We start from the raw sequence: 20,672 nt of genomic DNA, 5'->3' as shown, positions 1-20,672 counted from the left end.
CGTTTGGTACAGGGCAAATTTTGCACGCACATGTGTACACACATACCCCACTGAGTCAGTACCCTTCTCAGTACTCTGTATAATGCCTTCTGAATTAAAAGATTTTTTCCCTACTCTGGCTGGTAAAAACAGGAACACAAATCAACCTGGATTCCCCTTTCTTATGCTGTGGCCGGAAAATCCTAAGCAGTAAGCTGAGTCAGTTGTGTGGCTCACCTAGTTCGTTTCTCATTTCTCAGAGATCATTCTTCTTCAGTGCTTAGTTTCCAGTGTCTCATTCCATTGTTTCTTATGTATCACTTGATATTTTCATTGATTTAGGCAGGAGAGTAAATCGAGTCTAGTATTCCACCTTGGCCAAAAGCCAGGAGTATGTTTCTTATGCTGTTATATAGTTTTTATTTTTATTTAATTTTCAGCTTTTGCATGTCATGATAGTGGAGCCACTGTTTTGGCATATGCTCCAAAACATCAGCTACTAATATCAGGTGGCAGAAAAGGTTATACATGTGTATTTGACCTTCGGCAACGACAACAGAGGCAACTCTTCCAGAGCCATGATTCTCCTGTTAAAGCCATCGCTATTGATCCTACTGAAGAGTACTTTGTTACAGGATCTGCCGAAGGCAACATAAAGGTAATTATAGTAATGCCACAATATCTGCAATGTGAAAGGAAATTTTTGGAAACCTTGGTTCTTTAATCATATTGAAGACACTTGTCTCTTTAAATGATAGAAATATTGACTCCTTTGTAGTCCACAAGATTAATTGCTATTTAATCTTTTAGTGAATAAAATAAAATAATATTTAACTTGAAAATTGCCCATTTTCCTGTTGTTTTCAAATGTGCTTAACTAATGGATGCAAATGAACTGGATTTTCTGTGGATATGAATATGAACATATTTCAGACGTTAGTCTTAACTCCATGTTCAGAGTTACTGAATACAGTTTCAGGTACTGTGAAATATACTGACATTTTCCCTTATCCCAGATTTCTCCCCATTTGTCATTCATAGTATCAGCATCCAACCACTTAGTGACTGATTCAAGAATGCTGATGTACCTGGATAAGCTCTGCTTATAACAGTCTTTCTGAAACTCCACTGTTTCAAACTTAGAAGTTTGAATGTTAAGCAGCTTGTTAAAAATGTTAAGCACCTTGTTAAAAGTGAATCCCACTCTAGAAATACTGTTGCTAGATTGTACCCCCATAACAAGTTGGTAAGTCCAAGGCTCAGAAGTGTGCACTTTTGTAACACAGATATAGTGGTTCTGATGAACGGTTCCCTGTCTGCACTTTAAAGGATCTGTAGGGGTAAGACTAGTCAACAGATTATTCTAATGGTCAATAACTCACTGGGGGAGTCTAGTGTCCTAGAATCCATTAATTTAAATGCTAGTGAGACTACTTAGTACAAATAAGTTGGACTACTTTACTTTGTTAGGACTTCCATACTGTTTTCATAATTCTCAGCCAGAAAAAAATTAACTAGAATTTCAAAAAGGTGTTTCTTAAAATCAAATATATATACCAGTTTTCATACAAAATTCTTTTTCGTTTGTTTGAAGCTAGTTTCTTATTTGAACTTTCCTCAGTTTAGAATAAGTTGTGCTAGATGTTAGATTAGTTCTTTAGTATGTATTTTCATTCTGAGTTTGATTATTTAATCAAGTTAAAAGATTTCATAATATACCAGGTTGTATTCAGGAGTTAAAATTTTAACACTCATGTCTAGAGTAGTGTGAATTAATGAATTTCTCTGGGAAAAGAAAGAAATTTTTTTTTTAAATGAGATGTCAAAAAAGAAAATTGTAATAATTTATCTTGCCACTGGAATATAGTTTTGCCTGATCTGAAGGCCTTTGGGTGTTTGGCACTTTCCTCTTTCCAGTGGTTCTGATTCCCTGGTGGATACTGTGCATTATGGAGAAAAAATTATCCTATTTATATAGGTACACAGCAGAATCTTTGCTGAGAGAGAAAATTTAAGTTTCTGTTGCATTGCATACCTAACCTTCTTGTATCTAACTTTTCTCATTTCTAATGAAGGGTTTAAAATACTTACCTGTTTTACTGGATTAACTTTTGAAGAATGTAATAATATCAGTGAGATTTAGAAAATTGCAACACTGTATACAAGAATCAAAATGTTGTAACTGTAGGCCTACACAGATTTTTCTCCATTTTTGTTTTAGAAATTCCTTATTTGTACACAAAGACAGGCCTAAATCTTTTGCTTGGATTTTTTTTTTTTTGGCTTGGATTTTTAAGGTATTTGTCAATCCCAATTTTTATTTTGTCCTTGATATAATTTCAGATTTGGAGTCTCTCTACCTTTAGTCTTCTTCACACCTTTATCAATGAACATGCTCGGCAATCCATTTTCAGAAATATTGGAACCGGAGTGATGCAAATTGAGACGGGGCCTGCAAATCACATTTTTTCATGTGGAGCTGATGGGACAATGAAAATGAGAATACTACCGGATCAGTTTAGCCCATTAAATGAAGTGTTGAAAAATGATGTGAAATTTATGCTGTAACATTTTAACAATAAGATGTATAATTTATTACCTATTCCTTGAAGTGGCCAACACATATAATGTACGGTGATCATTCTCTATACCACAAATAAGCTAATGCTTTTCTTGTTTTCATATTTATTTTATGGAGCTTTGCCCTTGATGCACTGATGCCTTAAAAATTAACAAGGTCATTCAGAATTAGACTACATTGCCTAAAGTAAAATGTGTAAGTAATGCTGTAATAATACGTATTTATAGTATGTTATAGTGAGTATATCATAGTGTTAAAGGAATTTTGTTTTGTTGATAAGTTCTTCTGCAGACATCTCTGCATGAATTTGTTTCACAGTAAAAATACCCCTTTTTTTTGCACCTTTACAGGTGCAACCTATAAAGGCAGTTGCACCTCAGTCATCACTTAATTCACCACATTCTCACTTCCTTTTTCAGACTTTCGCATCTCAGACTCCTCTGTTAATTAATGATAGAATGATATTTGGGCAAGAGTCAAAAAATAATATCTCCATTAACACTGTCATTGGGACTTTAGTGATAAATGAGTCAAATGGCTCCTTATGTAAAGTTTTCATCAGTTTTCCCTCTGGAGCCCAAGTTGTATGTGTGTGGTGTGTGTATGTATATAATATATCTTACACATCTTATGTGAACTGTGTGTGTGTATAAGAGAAAACTGCAAGTCTTTTCATTTGTTTTTGTGCCATAACAGCACCGCCACCAGAATAACAACTTTTTTGCAACTGGTTTTTTTTTATCTTTTTTTTTTAATTTTTGAATTCTCACAATCTTCAAATAAATTTCAGGAAAACTTCCAAGATTATTAAGATTACATTGAGTTAGATTAGACATAGCAGGCAATAATGTTTCTGTGGTGGCATATATGAGACACTTAAGCTTATAAATTTGTCAAAGGATTTTGGGGCACCATACATTTTACTTAAACTTTATTTTACTTCTTATTTTTAGGTGCTTTTAGTCTCAAAGTTATGAAAAACTTACAGCAGTGTTTTTAGAAACAAATGTGAAAAGTCAAATTACATAGATAGTATTTACAAATGTAAAATACCTGCCAGATCTACCATTAATAGATAATAAACTAAACCTTATATTTTATTATTTTTTTGCCAAAATATATTATTTTATTATAAAAGTATGACCAAAATATTAAAAATGCACAATGCTTTTAACTTAAATGTGCTAACCCTATTTCTGTCTGTTTTGTGCTATACCTTTTCTGATTCAGAATTATAGAAAACTTGATAATACTTAATTTTAACCAAGGAGACTGGAGGCAAGTGGGACTAAGTGTTTAAGCAACAACTATATACTACTTAGCTTAAATATATTTTGTTAATAGGAACATTAATAGAACATTTTTATGTAACAAAATATGGACAACTATTATCTTGGAAATTAAAGAGTCAAATGAAGCAAAGAAATGAAGGGCTGGTAAAATGAATTTTGTAATATCCTCAGGATACTTTTAAAAGTATATTGTTAAAAGATTTTGTAAATTCATACTTTTAAATGTGTTAAGCAAGTTGCGATGAAGACACTGTTATTGTGTAGAGAGTTTATGTGCACATAATAACCTGTACCTATAAATTGTGCAATACGATATGTGACTATTTGCCATGGAGAAATCTGTGACAGCATTGCAAATGATACTATTGTTTGATGTAGTTAATCTTAAATTATTCAGTAATTTCTTCATGAATCAAGATTCAAAAGGCTTTAAATTTAAACACTTTCAGTGAGATAGAAAATTTATTATTATGCTTATTAGGAAAAAGACATGGTGGATGAAGAATTAAGCATTTTAATTAAGGGTTTATATGAATAATAAATTATGTAAGCCCATATGTATTTACATCCAGAGTCATAATATTTTAAATAAACAATCATGCAGTGACTTTTTTTTTAAGCATGCTATTGTTTTAAGTAATAGTTATGCCACTTTAGTTGATTTAAGTGTATGTGACATTTTAAATAGGAGAATTTCTGTATTTGTATTTGGTTAATGTAGGAAGAATTACATAATTTTCCCAGATTCCCTGTTGTTCCTTTTCTATAGTCTTTTTAACTTAATGAGTAAGCATTATGCAAAAAAGGTGAGAATAAAATGGTAAAGGTAGTTGGAATGTATGCTTAAGTAAAAAATGATGTACATATATGTAAAATTTTATCCACACTAATGGTGTGGATACAAATTACATTGTTTAAATTGTGTGTTCTCTGAGAATGAGGCTTTGTAAGGGTAGAAGAATTAACCACACTGTGAGCCTCATTTTCTAAAATGTAGGGTTGTGTTGTTTTTTTTTTTTAATGTAGAATCATGGGACAGTCAATTCTATCATCCTTTCTGGCTCTCTTTGTCTTGCCCCAATTCATTCATTTCTCCTTAAAATTTTTTTTTTTATAAAACCACTGCAGAATTTCTCCAACTGGTCTCAACCATCAGAACTTAAAGAAAATCCTTATACAACATTAGAGTGGCGATGATCTTTTCATAACAGTGTTGACAACCCAGAAGGATATATTTTACTAAACAAAAAGTTTAAATGTTATATTGCAAGACACTACAATCCAAAGAACAGGTAGACAAGAAATATATGTATAGTATATAGGGAAAATTTAATGCTCCTAATACAAAGAGAATTTTAAAATGATAAATAATGGGAAAATAACCACACCAAGCACAAATATGTTCATCCTCACTAAGAGTGCAAAGAATGTTGAAAAAAAACAACAACAATGTGATACCACTGTTCATCCATCAAATTAGAATAAAGTCAAAACAGTGGCTTCAGTTTGGTGAAGATGCAAGGAAGTGAGCACAGTGAAACATTGCTGGCAGAACTAAACTTACAAAGTCATGTAGATACATATATAAGACTGAAAAACATACTTTCACTGAGCAATCTTTTGGGAAATTATCCTTTACAATAAAAATACCTATGCATAAAAATATATGTATACAGATGTTTATTGAGGCAAATCTCAATGTTAATTCATGGGTAAATTGTGGCATAAATTTTGGTAATCCATACAACAGAATATTCTCTTTTCAAAAAATTGTTAGAATTGTATCAGTTCATCTGAAAAAAGTTGGTAAGAAAAAAATTTCAAAGTAAAAAGTGTTATATCCTATGTTGTTTCAGATTTTTTTAGCCTTTAGTTTTAGTATGCATTATAGGAACATAGAAATATATATGGAAGAATACATGTGAAGCCTCTAACATGGAAGGAAGAAGGAGATAATACTTTTCTAAATGTCTTTAAACCCTGCTTGGTAACACGATAGCAGAAATAGTCATGTATGTGTTGGTGAAGAAAAGCTGTGTTTTCATACCAGATAGGACTTTGATAACTGATTTGTTGAGTGAAGTGGTGTTGTTTTAGGAATATTCTTCTTGGAATTGTTGAAAGATATTTTTGGTGTTTGATGTGACTTTAGTAGAAAGGTTACAATGTTGTCCTTCAGAGTACTTGAAAAAAGTTGAATATAGATGACTTAAATGTACCTGTCAGCCTTAAAAATCTGTATGGCTTTTGCTATTTTCAAAGCTAAATGTTTGTGGAGTTTTTCATGACTTTTTTTTCCCTTCTGCTTGCTTGGTTGTCGCCTGAACATCTGTGGTCTGTAATTCAGGGAGCTAATGCAGAGTTGGAGTATAACATTATTTCACAAGGCTCCTTAGAACAAGAAAAGTTTCTTAATATTCTCTCACTGCAAATATGATGAGTGAAAGAGTTTGGTGTTACAACTCGTTTCTTTCCACAGTGGGAATGCCTTAACGTGTGTCATGCTAAGTCACTTCGGTCATATCTAACTCTTTGTGACCCTTGTGTGTGTGTGTGTCACTCAGTTGTGTCTGACTCTTTGTGACCCCATGAACTGTAGCCCACCATGCTCCTCTGTCCATGGAATTCTCCAGGCAAGAATACTGGAGTGGGTTACCATTTCCTTCATTTGAGATCCTAACTCCTGTACAATTGATTGCTTGGTATATAGGTATGACCTTTGTAACAGAATCTAAGCAGTACAGTGTTATCAGCCCAGGATATGTGTTTTTAAAGTTTTAAAATCTATATTCCTCCCATATGCAAAACACTCATCACCCCGCCAATAAACTCCGCAGTGTTTTTATCCTGTTACTGCATCAGGGTTAGGCTTTTGAACCCCCAAGATCTCATCTAAATGAGGTTCAGGTGTATATGTGGCTCCTTACATGAGTTTCCTTAAGTATAGTACTTCTCAGTTTAAAGACCCATGAAGTAATGAGGCAAGTTATGGGCCTCCTGTCTGTGAAACATACAATGGTGAGACAGAGAGAGTAGCTGTCTCCCATTCTAAAAGATGAGAAGTAACATTCATATGATGGTCTCTGGTCCAGAAGGATTCTGAAAGTTAGGTGGGTACCTGTCACCGATTTCTTAAGTAATCCTGTCCCCTGCAAGTATTTCTCCAGAGCTCTTGGCTCCACCTTTTGGGCTGTTTTTTTTCTTCCCCCCTATCTCTAAGTTATTCTTGCCATCTCTTCTTAATATATTTTGCTTCTGTTAGGTCCATACCATTTCTGTCCTTTATTGTGCTCATCTTTGCATGAAATGTTCCCTTGGTATCTCTAATTTTCTTGAAGAGATCGCTAGTCTTTTCCCATTCTATTGTTTTCCTCTATTTCTTTGCATTGATTGCTGAGGAAGGCTTTCTTATCTCTCCTTGCTATTCTTTGGAACTCTGCATTCAAATTGTATATCTTTCCTTTTCTCCATTGCCTTTTGCTTCTCTTCTTTTCTCAGCTATTTGTAACGCCTCATCAGACAACCATTTTGCCTTTTTGCATTTCTTGCGGATGATCTTGATCACTGCCTCCTGTACAATGTCACAAACCTCCATTTATAGTTCTTCAGGCACTTTATCAGATCTAATCCCTTGAATCTGCTTGTCACTTTCACTGTATAATTGTTAAGGGATTTGATTTAGGTCATACCTAATCGGTCTAGTGGTTTTCCTTTCTTCAATTTAAGTCTGAATTTAGCAATAGGGAGTTAATGATGTGAGCCACAGTCAGCTCTTGGTCTTGTTTTTGCTGACTGTATAGAGCTTCTCCATCTTTGGCTGCAAAGAATATAATCTGATTTCAGTACTGACCATCCGGTGCTGTCCATGTGTTGTTGGAAGAGGGTGTTTGCTATGACCAGTGCATTTTCTTGGCAAAACTCTTATTAGCATTTGCCCTACTTCATTCTGTACTCCAAGGCCAAATATGCCTGTTACTCCAGATATCTTGACTTCCTATTTTTGCATTCTAGTTCCCTATAATGAAAAGGACCTTTTTTGGGTGTTCTAGAAGGTCCTATAGGTCTTCATAGAACATTCAACTTCAGCTTCTTCAGCATTACTGGTTAGGGCGTAGACTTGGAGTACTGTGATATTGAATGGTTTGCCTTAGAAATGAACAGAGATCATTCTGTCATTTTTGAGATTGCACCCAAGTACCACATTTTTCGACTCTTGTTGACTATGATGGCTACTCCATTTCTTTTAAGGGATTCCTTCCCATAGTAGTAGATATAATGGTCATCTGAGTTAAATTCACCCATTCCAGTCCATTTTAGTTCACTCATTCCTAAAATGTCGATGTTTACTCCTGCCATCTCCTGTTGGGCCACTTCCAATTTGCCTTGATTCATGGACCTAACATTTCAGGTTCCTATGCAATATTGCCCTTTACAGCATTGAACTTTACTTCCATCATGCGTCACATCCACAGCTGGGTGCTATTTTTGCTTTGTCTCTTCATTCTTTCTGGAGTTACTTTGCCACTCTTCTCCAGTTGCATATTGGGCACCTACCGACCTGGGGAGTTCATCTTTTTGCCTTTTTATACTGCGTATGGGGTTCTCAAGGCAAGAATACTGAAGTGGGTTGCCATTCCCTTCTCCAGTGAGCCACATTTTGTCAGAATTCTACATTGTGACCTGTACATCTTGGGTGGCTCTACAAGACATGGCTCATCATTTCATTGAGCTAGATAAGGCTGTGGTCCATGTGATCAGTTTGGTTAGTTTTCTGTGATGGTGGTTTTCATTCTGTCTGCCCTCTGATGGAGAAGCATAAGAGGCTTGTGGAAGCTTCTTGACAGGAGAGACTGACTGAGGGGGAAACTGGGTCTTGTTTTGATGGGCGGAGCCATGTTCAGTAAATCTTTAATCCAATTTTCTGTTTATTGGTGGGGCTGTGTTCCCTCCTGTTGCTTGACCTGAGGCTAAACTATGGTGGAGGTAATGAAGATAATGGTCACCTCCTTCAAAAGATCCCATGCACACACTCTGCCCTCAGTGCCTCTGATGCTGAAGCAAGCCACCACCGACCCACGCCTCCCCTGGAAACTCCTGGACACTCACGGGCAAGTCTGGGTCAGTCACCTGTGAGGGTCACTGCTCCTTTCTCCTGGGTCCTGGTGCTCACAGGGTTTTGTTTGTGCCCTCCAAGAGTCTGTTTCCCCAGTCCTCTGTAAGTTCTGTGGTTGTATGGTGGGGTTAATGGCGACCTCCTCCAAGAGGGCTTATGCTGTACCCGAGTCTGCACCCAGAGACCCTGTGGCAGGCCACTGCTGATGCGTACCTCCTCAGGAGACACTCAGACACAGTTCTGGATCAGTCTCTGTGAGCTGGGTATGCCTTTCGTGCCCTTTCCAGGGTTGAGCAGCTCAGGCAACCAGGTGCTTGGCAAGCACATGCTCCCAGGTGGGCCCTGCGTATTAATCACCTCCCTGGTCCTGGCTGCTTGGCTTCCATCTCAGGTGTGCTGTATGTCTCCTCTGGAGGGCTGATCTCAGGCTGTGACTCTTCTGGTGAAATCAGCCATACATGATCTCAGGGTGATGTGGTTAGAAGCTGGGAGCCTGCTCACAGTTTGGTGGAAGATGCCTTCTCTGGGACTGAGATTGTAGCAGCGCGGCTGCGGGCCAGCTCATTAAGCGCGGCCGAGAGGAGATACCCCACGTCCGAGGTCAGGGGCAGCGGCCTAGAGTGACAGGCTGCGACGGCGCAGGAACGGCCGAGAAGAGCTACCCTGCGTCTGAGGTCAGGGGCGGCCGGGAGGAGACACCCTGTGTCCGAGGTCAGGGCGGCGGCCAGGAGGAGCTACCCCACGTTCGAGGCCAGTGGCGGCCGGGAGGAGACACCCCACGTCCGAGATCAGGGGCGGCCAGGAGAAGCCACCTCGCGCCCGAGGCCAGGGGTGGTGACCTTGAGGAGCCACCCCGAGCCCGAGGCCAGGGCCAGCAGCTGGGAGGAACAACCTGAGGAGTGGTGGCTGCGCAGGCACAGGAGGGCCTAGAGGAGCCATCCCACGTTGAAGGTCAGGAATGGTGGCGGTAAGGAGATACCCCTCGTCCAAGGTAAGGAACAGTGGCTGTGCTTTGTTGGAGCAGCCGTGAAGAGATACCCCACGCCGAGGTAAGAGAAACCCAACTAAGATGGTAAGTGTTGCAAGAGGGCATCAGAGGGCAGACACACTGAAACCATACTCACAGAAAACTAGTCAATCTAATCACACTAGGACCACAGCCTTGTCTAACTCTATGAAACCAAGCCATGCCTGCGGGGCAACCCAAGACGGGCGGGTCATGGTGGAGAGGTCTGACAGAATGTGGTCCACTGGAGAAGGGAATGGCAAGCCACTTCAGTATTCTTGCCTTGAGAACCCCATGAACAGTATGAAAAGGCAAAATGATAGGATACCAAAAGAGGAACTCCCCAGGTCAGTAGGTGCCCAGTATGCTACTGGAGATCAGTGGAGAAATTACTCCAGAAAGAATGAAGGGATGAAGCCAAAGCAAAAACAATACCCAGTTGTGGAAGTGACTGGTGATAGAAGCAAGATCTGATGCTGTAAAAACCAATATTGCATAGGAACCTGGAATGTCAGGTCCATGAATCAAGGCAAATCGGAAGTGGTCAAACAAGAGATGGCAAGGGTGGACGTCAACATTCTAGGAATCAACGAACTAAAATGGACTGGAATGGGTGAATTAAACTCAGATGACCATTACATCTACTACTGCAGGCAGGAATCCCTCAGAAGAAATGGAGTAGCCATCATGGTCAACAAAAGAGTCCGAAATGCAGTACTTGGATGCGATCTCAAAAACGACAGAATGATCTCTGTTCATCTCCAAGCCAAATCATTCAATATCACAGGTATCCAAGTCTATGCCCCAACCAGTAACTCTGAAGAAACTGAAGTTGAACGGTTTTATGAAGACCTACAAGATCTTTTAGAACTAACACCCAAAAAAGATGTCCTTTTCATTATAGGGGACTGGAATGCAAAAGTAGGAAGTCAAGAAACACCTGGAGTCACAGGCAAATTTGGCCTTGGAATGCGGAATGAAGCAGGGCAAAGACTAATAGAGTTTTGCCAAGAAAATGCACTGGTCATAGCAAACACCCTCTTCCAACAACACAAGAGAAGACTCTACACATGGACCTCACCAGATGGTCAACACCGAAATCAGATTGATTATATTCTTTGCAGCCAAAGATGGAGAAGCTCTATACAGTCAACAAAAACAAGACTGGGAGCTGACTGTGGCTCAGATCATGAACTCCTTATTGCCAAATTCAGACTTAAATTGAAGAAAGTAGGGAAAACCACTAGACCATTCAGGTATGACCTAAATCAAACCCCTTATGATTATACAGTGGAAGTGAGAAATAGATTTAAGGGTCTAGATCTGATTGATAGAGTGCCTGATGAACTATGGAATGAGATTCATGACATTGTACAGGAGACAGGAAAAGAAATGCAAAAAAGCAAAATGGCTGTCTGGGGAGGCCTTACAAATAGCTGTGAAAAGAAGAGAGGTGAAAAGCAAAGGAGAAAAGGAAAGATATAAGCATCTGAGTGCAGAGTTCCAAAGAATAGCAAGAAGAGATAAGAAAGCCTTCTTCAGCGATCAATGCAAAGAAATAGAGGAAAACAACAGAATGGGAAAGACTAGAGATCTCTTCGAGAAAATGAGAGATACCAAGGGAACATTTCATGCAAAGATGGGCTTGATAAAAGACAGAAATGGTCTGGACCTAACAGAAGCAGACGGTATTAAGAAGAGGTGGCAAGAATACACGGAAGAACTGTACAAAAAAGAGCTTCACGACCCAGATAATCATGATGGTGTGATCACTAACCTAGAGCCAGACATCTTGGAATGTGAAGTCAAGTGGGCCTTAGAAAGCATCACTATGAACAAAGCTAGTGGAGGAGATGGAATTCCAGTTGAGCTCTTTCAAATCCTGAAAGATGTTGCTGTGAAAGTGCTTCACTCAATATGCCAGCAAGTTTGGATAACTCAGCAGTGGCCACAGGACTGGAAAAAGTCAGTTTTCATTCCAATCCCAAAGAAAGGCAATGCAAAAGAATGCTCAAACTACCGCACAATTGCACTCATCTCACATGCTGGTAAAGTAATACTCAAAATTCTCCAAGCCAGACTTCAGCAATACATGAACTGTGAACTCCCTGATGTTCAAGCTGGTTTTAGAAAAGGCAGAGGAACCAGAGATCAAATTGCCAACATCCGCTGGATCATGGAAAAAGCAAGAGAGTTTCAGAAAAACATCTATTTCTGCTTTATTGACTATGCCAAAGCCTTTGACTGTGTGGATCACAATTAACTGTGGAAAATTCTGAAAGAGATGGGAATACCAGACCACCTGGCCTGCCTCTTGAGAAATCTGTATGCAGGTCAGGAAGCAACAGTTAGAACTGGACATGGAACAACAGACTGATTCCAAATAGGAAAAGGAGTACGTCAAGGCTGTATATTGTCACCCTGCTTATTTAACTTCTATGCACAGTACATCATGAGAAACGCTGGACTGGAAGAAACACAAGCTGGAATCAAGATTGCCGGGAGAAGTATCAATAACCTCAGATATGCAGATGACACCACCCTTATGGCAGAAAGTGAAGAGGAACTAAAAAGCCTCTTGATGAAAGTGAAAGAGGAGAGCGAAAAAGTTGGCTTAAAGCTCAACATTCAGAAAACGAAGATCATGGCATCTGGTCCCATCACTTCATGGGAAATAGATGGGGAAACAGTGGAAACAGTGTCAGACTTTATTTTTGGGGGCTCCCAAATCACTGCAGATGGTGATTGCAGCCATGAAATTAAAAGACACTTACTCCTTGGAAGAAAAGTTATGACCAACCTAGATAGTATATTCAAAAGCAGAGACATTACTTTGCCGACTAAGGTCCGTCTAGTCAAGGCTATGGTTTTCCCTGTGGTCATGTATGGATGTGAGAGTTGGACTGTGAAGAAGGCTGAGCCCCGAAGAATTGATGCGTTTGAACTGTGGTGTTGGAGAAGACTCTTGAGGGTCCCTTGGTCTGCAAGGAGATCCAACCAGTCCATTCTGAAGGAGATCAACCCTGGGATTTCTTTGGAAGGAATGATGCTAAAGCTGAAACTCCAGTACTCTGGCCACCTCATGAGAAGAGTTGACTCATTGGAAAAGACTCTGATGCTGGGAGGGATTGGGGGCAGGAGGCGAAGGGGACGACCGAGGATGAGATGGCTGGATGGCATCACGGACTCAATGGACGTGAGTCTGAGTGAACTCTGGGAGATGGTGATGGACAGGGAGGCCTGGCGTGCTGAGATTCATGGGGTCGCAGAGTCGGACACAACTGAGCAACTGAACTGAACTGAACTGAACTCACCTTCTGGCTCTGACTGTTGCAAGCCTGCCTCTCTGCCTCTGGGCAGGGAGGGGCTGGCATGGAGCCAGCTGGTTCTCCTTTGATATCCACTCAATCCTTTGTTCTGTGAGCAGGCCAGCTGTGCCTTTCGTGGTTAGAGCCTTTCTTGGGAAAGTTCTCTTTTCCGCAGTTGCGGTTAGGTGTGTTTCTGTGGTTTTGTTTTGTCTTATCTCTCCCGGTTATGTTGCCCTCTGAGAATCCAGAACTCCCCATAGACCTACCTGTGAGAGGTTTTCCTACTGTGTAGAAACTTCTCCTCCTTCACGACACCTCCCCAGGACAGGTTTCTGTCCCTAACTCTTTCATCTCTCTTTTTGTGTTTTCAATTTTGTCCTACATCCTTTTGAAGAGAATGCGGTGCCCTTCTGGGTGCTTGGTATCCTCCGCCAGTATTCAGAAGTTGTTTTGTGGAAGTTGCTCAGCATTCAAATGATCTTTTGATGAATTTGTGGGGGAGAAAGTGGTCTCCCCATCCTATTCCTCCACCCTCTTGAAGCAGCAAGCAAGAATACACAGAACTATACAAAAAAGATCATGACCCAGATAACCACGATGGTGTGATCACGCACCTGGAGCCAGACATCCTGGAATGCGAAGTCAAGTGGGCGTTTGAAAATATCACTCTAAACAAAGCTAGTGAAGGTGATGGAATTCCAGTGCAGCTATTTCAGATCTTAAAAGATGATGCTTTTAGAGTGTTGCACGCAATATGCCAGCAAATTTGGAAAACTTGGCATTGGAAAAGGTCAGTTTTCATTCCAATACCAAAGAAAGGTAATGCCAAAGAATGTTCAAATATTGCACAATTGCACTCATCTCACATGCTAGCAAAGTAATGTTTAGAGTTCTCCAAGCCAGTCTTCAACAGTATGTGAACCATGAACTTCCAGATGTTCAAGCTGGATTTAGAAAAGGCAGAGAAACCAGAGATCAAATTGCCAACATCCTCTGGGTCATCAAAAAAGCAAGAGAGTTCCAGAAAAACATCTGCTTTATTGACTATGCCAAAACCTTTGACTGTGTGACTCACAATAAACTGTGGAAAATTCTGAAAGAGATGGGAATACCAGACGACCTGACCTGCCTCCTGAGAAATTGCTGGTCAAGAAGCAACAGTTAGAATGGGACATGCGACAACAGACTGATTTCGAATTGGGAAAGGAGTACATCAAGGCTGTATATTATCACCCTGCTTATTTAAGTTCTATGCAGAGTACATCATGCAAAATGCTGGGCTGGAGGAAGCACAAGCTGGAATCAAAATTGCTGGGAGAAATATCAATAACCTCAGAAATACAGATGACACCACCCTTATGGCAGAATGTAAAGAAGAACTGAAGAGCTTCTTGGTGAAAGAGAAGAGTAAAAACTTGGCTTAAAGCTCAACATTCAGAAAACTAAGATCATGGCATCTGGTCCCATCACTTCATGGCAAATAGATGGGGAAACAGTGGAAACAGTGAGAGACTTTATTTTGGGGGGCTCCAAAATCACTGTAGATGGTGACTGCAGCCATAAATTTCAAAGATGCTTGCTCCTTGGAAGAAAAGCTATGACAAACATAGTCAGCATATTAAAAAGCAGAGACATTACTTTCCCAAGAAAGGTCTGGCTGGTCAAAGCTTTGGTTTTTCCAGTAGTCATGTATGGATGTGAGAGTTGGACTATTAAGAAAGCTGAGCGCCGAAGAATTGATGCTTTTGAACTGTGGTGTTGCAGAAGACTCTCGAGGGTCCCTTGGACTGCAAGGAGATCCAACCAATCCATCCTAAAGGAGATCAGTCCTGAATATTCATTGGAAGAATTGATGCTGAAGCTGAAAATCCAATACTTTGGCCACCTCATGCAAAGAACCGACTCATTGGAAAAGATCCTGATGCTGGGAAAGATTGAGGGCGGGAGGAGAAGGGACGACAGAGAATGAGATGGTTGGATGGCATCACTGACATGATGGACATGACTTTGAATAGGCTCCAAGAGTTAGTGATGGACAGGAAGCCTGGCATGCTGTAGTCCATGGGGTCACAAAGAGTCAGACACGACTGAACTGAACTAAATTCATTCTTTTTCTAAAACAGTGACCCATGTTTTTAACTGTTGTTTTCTCACTCTGTTTTCCTGGCTAGAAAAGTTTGAGCATGCAAAGACCTCTTTACATTTTGTACTGTTCCTGTCCTTTATGGTTCAGTCTAGTAAAATTGCTTTTAAAAACATTGTGGGTTCCTTGTTTTTATATTATAATCATATTAAATTATAATCCATTCATTGGATAAAAGCCACATCCATATTTTATTTCTGATACAGGCTCTACCTTGGGCCCCCTGTGAGACTGCTGTGTTAAACTGTTCTGTTTCTAGTAGGTGTGATATCAATCAGTTGTCCTAACCTACCCCATCTGTACCTTGACTTCTATTAGGAAAAATGTTCTCTACCATACTCATACTGTTACTCTAAGGATGGGAATACCAGACCACCTAACCTGCCTCTTGAGAAATCTGTATGCAGGTCAGGAAGCAACAGTTAGAACTGGACATGGAACAACAGATTGGTTCCAAATAGGAAAAGGAGTACATCAAGGCTGTATATTGTCACCCTGCTTATTTAACTTCTATGCAGGGTACATCATGAGAAACGCTGGACTGGAAGAAACACAAGCTGGAATCAAGATTGCCGGGAGAAATATCAATAACCTCAGATATGCAGATGACACCACCCTTATGGCAGAAAGTGAAGAGAAACTAAAAAGCCTCTTGATGAAAGTGAAAGAGGAGAGCGAAAAAGTTGGCTTAAAGCTCAACATTCAGAAAACGAAGATCATGGCATCTGGTCCCATCACTTCATGGGAAATAGATGGGGAAACAGTAGAAACAGTGTCAGACTTCATTTTTTTGGGCTCCATAATCACTGCAGATGGTGACTGCAGCCATGAAATTAAAAGACGCTTACTCCTTGGAAGAAAAGTTATGACCAACCTAGATAGTATATTCAAAAGCAGAGACATTACTTTGCCGACTAAGGTCCGCCTAGTCAAGGCTATGGTTTTCCCTGTGGTCATGTATGGATGTGAGAGTTGGACTGTGAAGAAGGCTGAGCCCCGAAGAACTGATGCGTTTGAACTGTGGTGTTGGAGAAGGCTCTTGAGAGTCCCTTGGTCTGCAAGGGGATCCAACCAGTCTATTCTGAAGGAGATCAACCCTGGGATTTCTTTGGAAGGAATGATGCTAAAGCTGAAGCTCCAGTACTTTGGCCACCTCATGAGAAGAGTTGACTCATTGGAAAAGACTCTGATGCTGGGAGGGATTGGGGGCAGGAGGCGAAGGGGACGACCGAGGATGAGATGGCTGGATGGCATCACGGACTCAATGGACGTGAGTCTGAGTGAACTCTGGGAGTTGGTGATGGACAGGGAGGCCTGGTGTGCCGCGATTCATGGGGTCGCAGAGTCGGACATGACTGAGCGACTGAACTGAACTGATCTGAACTGAAGGATATGTTATGATAAAGCTCTGAAAAGAAATAGAACTGGAAAGAGTTGAAGGAGTAGACAATCAGATAATGATCTTGAAGGATGGTGAAGTTATAGCCATGTTTTGAATCTGGCATGTTACTAATACACTCCAATGAAACTGTAGTTAAAGCATAGTGGCCACATAGGTATTTTTGTGGGCTATGTTTGAGGTATATAGCCCATAGGTATGAAGCCTTGCTTCAGTGCTTTTAGCCTGTAGAAAATATTATATGAATATCTTCTCTCTCCACGATGCCTGGAGTGCCCTTCTCTCTCCCTGATCAGCTTGAGTTCATCCTTTTTGACTTGGTTGGATGGAATCTCTGTGAAATCTCCATTCCTCCAAGGAATATGAATCATGTCTGCTCTACTCGCAATGCATGCATTTTTATTGCACATTTCACAGGGCCATGTAGTTATTTCCTTTTCACTCTGAAAGAGGAGGCTGGTACTGAGTAAGTGGAGTAGAGGCTTGAGGCAAATGAAGAGTACAAGAGAAAGCTGGGTCAAAAGATTTTTTAAGACTCTACTACTGTGTGATATTAGTTACTATATCTTCAACTGGGCAGAAGTAAAAATAGAAGGTATGTACAGAGGTATTTCTGGCATGCAGCTCTAGTTACAGCTATCTCTACTTTATGTGATTTATATGGTTTGGGGTCTTTTCTTGGGGGTAGGTGATCTGAGAGGATTCAGTTATTCCAGATACAGCTGTAATTATTTCAAAATATATTTAGCCATTGAATGATGGAGTAGTTATTAGGAGCTTCCTAGATACTGTTTTTTTGTTTGTTTGTTTTGTTTTGTTTTTATAAATCCAAGTGGAAATATGCAAGTACTAGTTTGAAAAAGAAATGATCCAAGTGCCTTTTGGCCCAAGTAAGATAGACCAATATGCTACTGGAGATCAGTGGAGAAATAACTCCAGAAAGAATGAAGGGATGGAGCCAAAGCAAAAACAATACTCAGTTGTGGATCGACAGAGGATGAGATGGCTGGATGGCATCACTGACTCAATGGACATGAGTCTGAGTGAACTCCGGGAGTTGGTGATGGACACGGAGGCCTGGTGTGCTGCGATTCATGGGGTCGCAAAGAGTTGGACATGACTGAGCGACTGAACTGAACTGAAGATAGAAAAGGTCAATATCTTGTGAATTTCTAAATATCATCACACTATGAAGCAAGGTGGAGTCCTATGCCTTTATTCAAGAGAAGCAAGACTGGTTGTTCTTTGCTAACAGTGACACACATTTCCTGGAATTGTAGAGATTCCTTCCCAGGTCCCTTAAAGGAAGCGCTGAGGCACCGGCCACTCTGCATTGTTTCTACTGTCAGGTCTAGATGGCCCTAGTAAAGAGGTGAGAGAAGGTGGTAGGATCCATGGTGCTATTCAAGTTTTATTATTTTAGCATTAAAAAAAAAATCTTTTGTGGGGAAAGTATAGAAATTGAGAGGTTGAAGATAAAAGAATGGATATTCAACAGAATACAGCCTCTGTAAATAGAAGGGAGGACTCCTCAGGGACCCTGAAAGCTGATGAATGGGTTTGCTCTGATCCACCGGGATCAGAGGAAAGGAAGTCAAGGTGATTGCGGATGTAAATGGCATCTTTGTTAGCTGGGCTAAGTAGAGAAAATTCTGTATTGATGATCTGTATATTTTCTTTGAAATAGGTAAAATTGTGTATCAAGTGTAGGAAGGATTAGGGGTGTGAAAGATGTCTTGAGGAAAGGGATAAAGATCGAACTCCCTTCTTTCTATCAGTGATGCAAGCCTGCTTGAGGATTTAACAGATCAGAGATTATGAATCTGCAGAGCATCAGGTTTCACATCTTTTGGTTCTTAAGTAGCACATACGAATATGTGGATTGGATAGAAAGATGTGCCAAGTAAGAGAAGGAAAGGATGATGGAATAAAGCAATGAGAGGCATTAGCAGTGAGTGACTGAGGTGCTGGCTCTTCAGGTTAGGCTGGTAGGAAGCGAAGTCAATAGAAATGCAGGTCTGCACGAGGTAAAGAAAGCATGTGAAGACCAAGGATGAGAGGCCATAGTAGAGGTGTGGAATGATAAAGAGAAAGATTAAAGAATCTTTATGTATAAATAGAAGTATCCCTGGAGAGTGCTGCTTCAGGGCACAGCTTGAGGCAAGGGAGACTGAAATGAAGCAATGGTGCAAGTTACTGGGTTGAGGTTATAGATACCATGACATCCTGGCTGACCCAGGAATCATGCAGATGGGGCTCCTCCTATCCCACACAGTAGAAGAAGCCAAGTTTTACTGACGCTCTGTGCTCTGTCCAAAGTCATCCAGCTTACACAGAGCAGATCCATTTCTAGAAGACTAGGCAGTAACAAGTATCACCGCCCATGGACTTTTGGGGACTGTTTCTAATGATTTTAAGGAGTAGGGAAGGCCTGCAAGTGTGTAAACCTTTTTAATCCTAAAAAGACCTGCCTTTGTCCTTTCCTCCACTGGGTGGCATCACCAAAGACAGCCTGCCAATCCAGAAACCCAGTAAATCGACCTAGATTAATCTCCTTCCTTCAGCCCCCACATCCCAGCAATCTCCAGGGCCTTATAAGTGTTGAATCCATCTTTCCATCCACTTAGTTTAAGCATTCAGCGTCTATAATTATTTCCTATTCCTGCCAAAACAAATGAACACCAATTTAGGAGTTTAAAACAACATACATCTATTACTTTACAGTTTTACATTTCTGGTCAGAAGTCCAGTAGTGGTGGGGCAGGAGGGTCTCACCAGGATAAACTCAGTGTCAATCGAGCTGAATTCCTTTCCAGAGGCTCTAAGGGAGGATCCATTTCCTTATAGTGTTAGAGTGAAATTCCCATTTTTTGTTGTTGTTGTTGGCTGAGGTCCATTCCCAGCTTTTGGAGGCCACCCGCATTCCTTGGCTCCTGACCCAGGTCAAGTTCTTTTCATACTTTGAATCTCTCTGACTCATTCATCCTCTTCATGGGAATCATATAATTAGATTAGATCCACCCAAATAATCCAAGATAATCTCCCCATCTCATTCTCTTTGGCCTTAATCACACCTGCCAAGTCCCTTTTGCCATGTAAGGTAACATATTCACAGGTTCTGGGGATTCGGGTGGGGACATCTTTCCTGAAATTCGTATTCTGCCTCCTGCTGCATCCTAGGGCTTCCCTGGTGGCTCAGGCGGTAAAGAATCTGCCTGCAATGCAGGAGACTTGGGTTCAATCTCTGGGTCAGGAAGATCCCCTGGAGGAGGGCATGGCAACCCACTCCAGTATTCTTGCCCAGAGAATACCCATGGACAGAGGAGCCTGGTGGGCTACAGTCCATGGGGTCACAAAGAGTTAGACACGACTGAGCTGTATCACGACTGAGCGACTTCACTTTCACTTTTCACTTTCATACATTGGAGAAGGAAATGGCAGCCCACTCCAGTGTTCTTGCTTGGAGAATCCCAGGGACGGGGGAGCCTGGTGGGCTGCCGTCTACGGGGTCGCACAGAGTCGGACACGACTGAAGCGACTTAGCAGCAGCGGCAGTAGAGCTGTATCCTAACATCCATCCTTGCAATTACTTCATAAGCAAATTTCCCAGCTCTGATGTTTTCTATGCTGTTTTCAGAGAAACCTTTCTAGAACATTTGATATGTCTCCCATGCTCAAATTAATGTTCTTCAACTCCTACAGGAAGAAAACACTTAGATTTGGTCTTTTTCTATTGTTCCACGTCTTCACCAACCCTTCTTAATGCTTGAAAAATGTTTAACATGTCCTTCCTTAGAAGAAGGAAGCTCCCATTCCTTCTTATAAATTGAGCTCAGACATTACCTCCTTCA

The 20,672-nt window shown here is 40.6% G+C and overlaps 1 protein-coding gene across 1 annotated transcript in view; it reads left to right on the top strand.

The window, feature by feature from the left end:
- DMXL1 (Dmx like 1) overlaps window positions 1-2,826 on the top strand; it is a 130,808-nt gene extending 127,982 nt beyond the window's left edge. The window contains exons 45-46 of the mRNA XM_052643975.1: window positions 420-637; window positions 2,323-2,826. Coding sequence (XP_052499935.1) covers window positions 420-637; window positions 2,323-2,547 — 443 coding nt within the window. The 3' untranslated portion in view covers window positions 2,548-2,826. The remainder of the gene's footprint in view (window positions 1-419; window positions 638-2,322) is intronic.
- The last annotated feature ends 17,846 nt before the right edge of the window (window positions 2,827-20,672 follow it).

This window comes from Budorcas taxicolor, chromosome 7 (assembly GCF_023091745.1).
Source record: "Budorcas taxicolor isolate Tak-1 chromosome 7, Takin1.1, whole genome shotgun sequence".
Classification (NCBI taxonomy): Eukaryota; Metazoa; Chordata; class Mammalia; order Artiodactyla; family Bovidae; genus Budorcas; species Budorcas taxicolor.
This window is presented reverse-complemented; position numbering and strand designations above follow the sequence as displayed.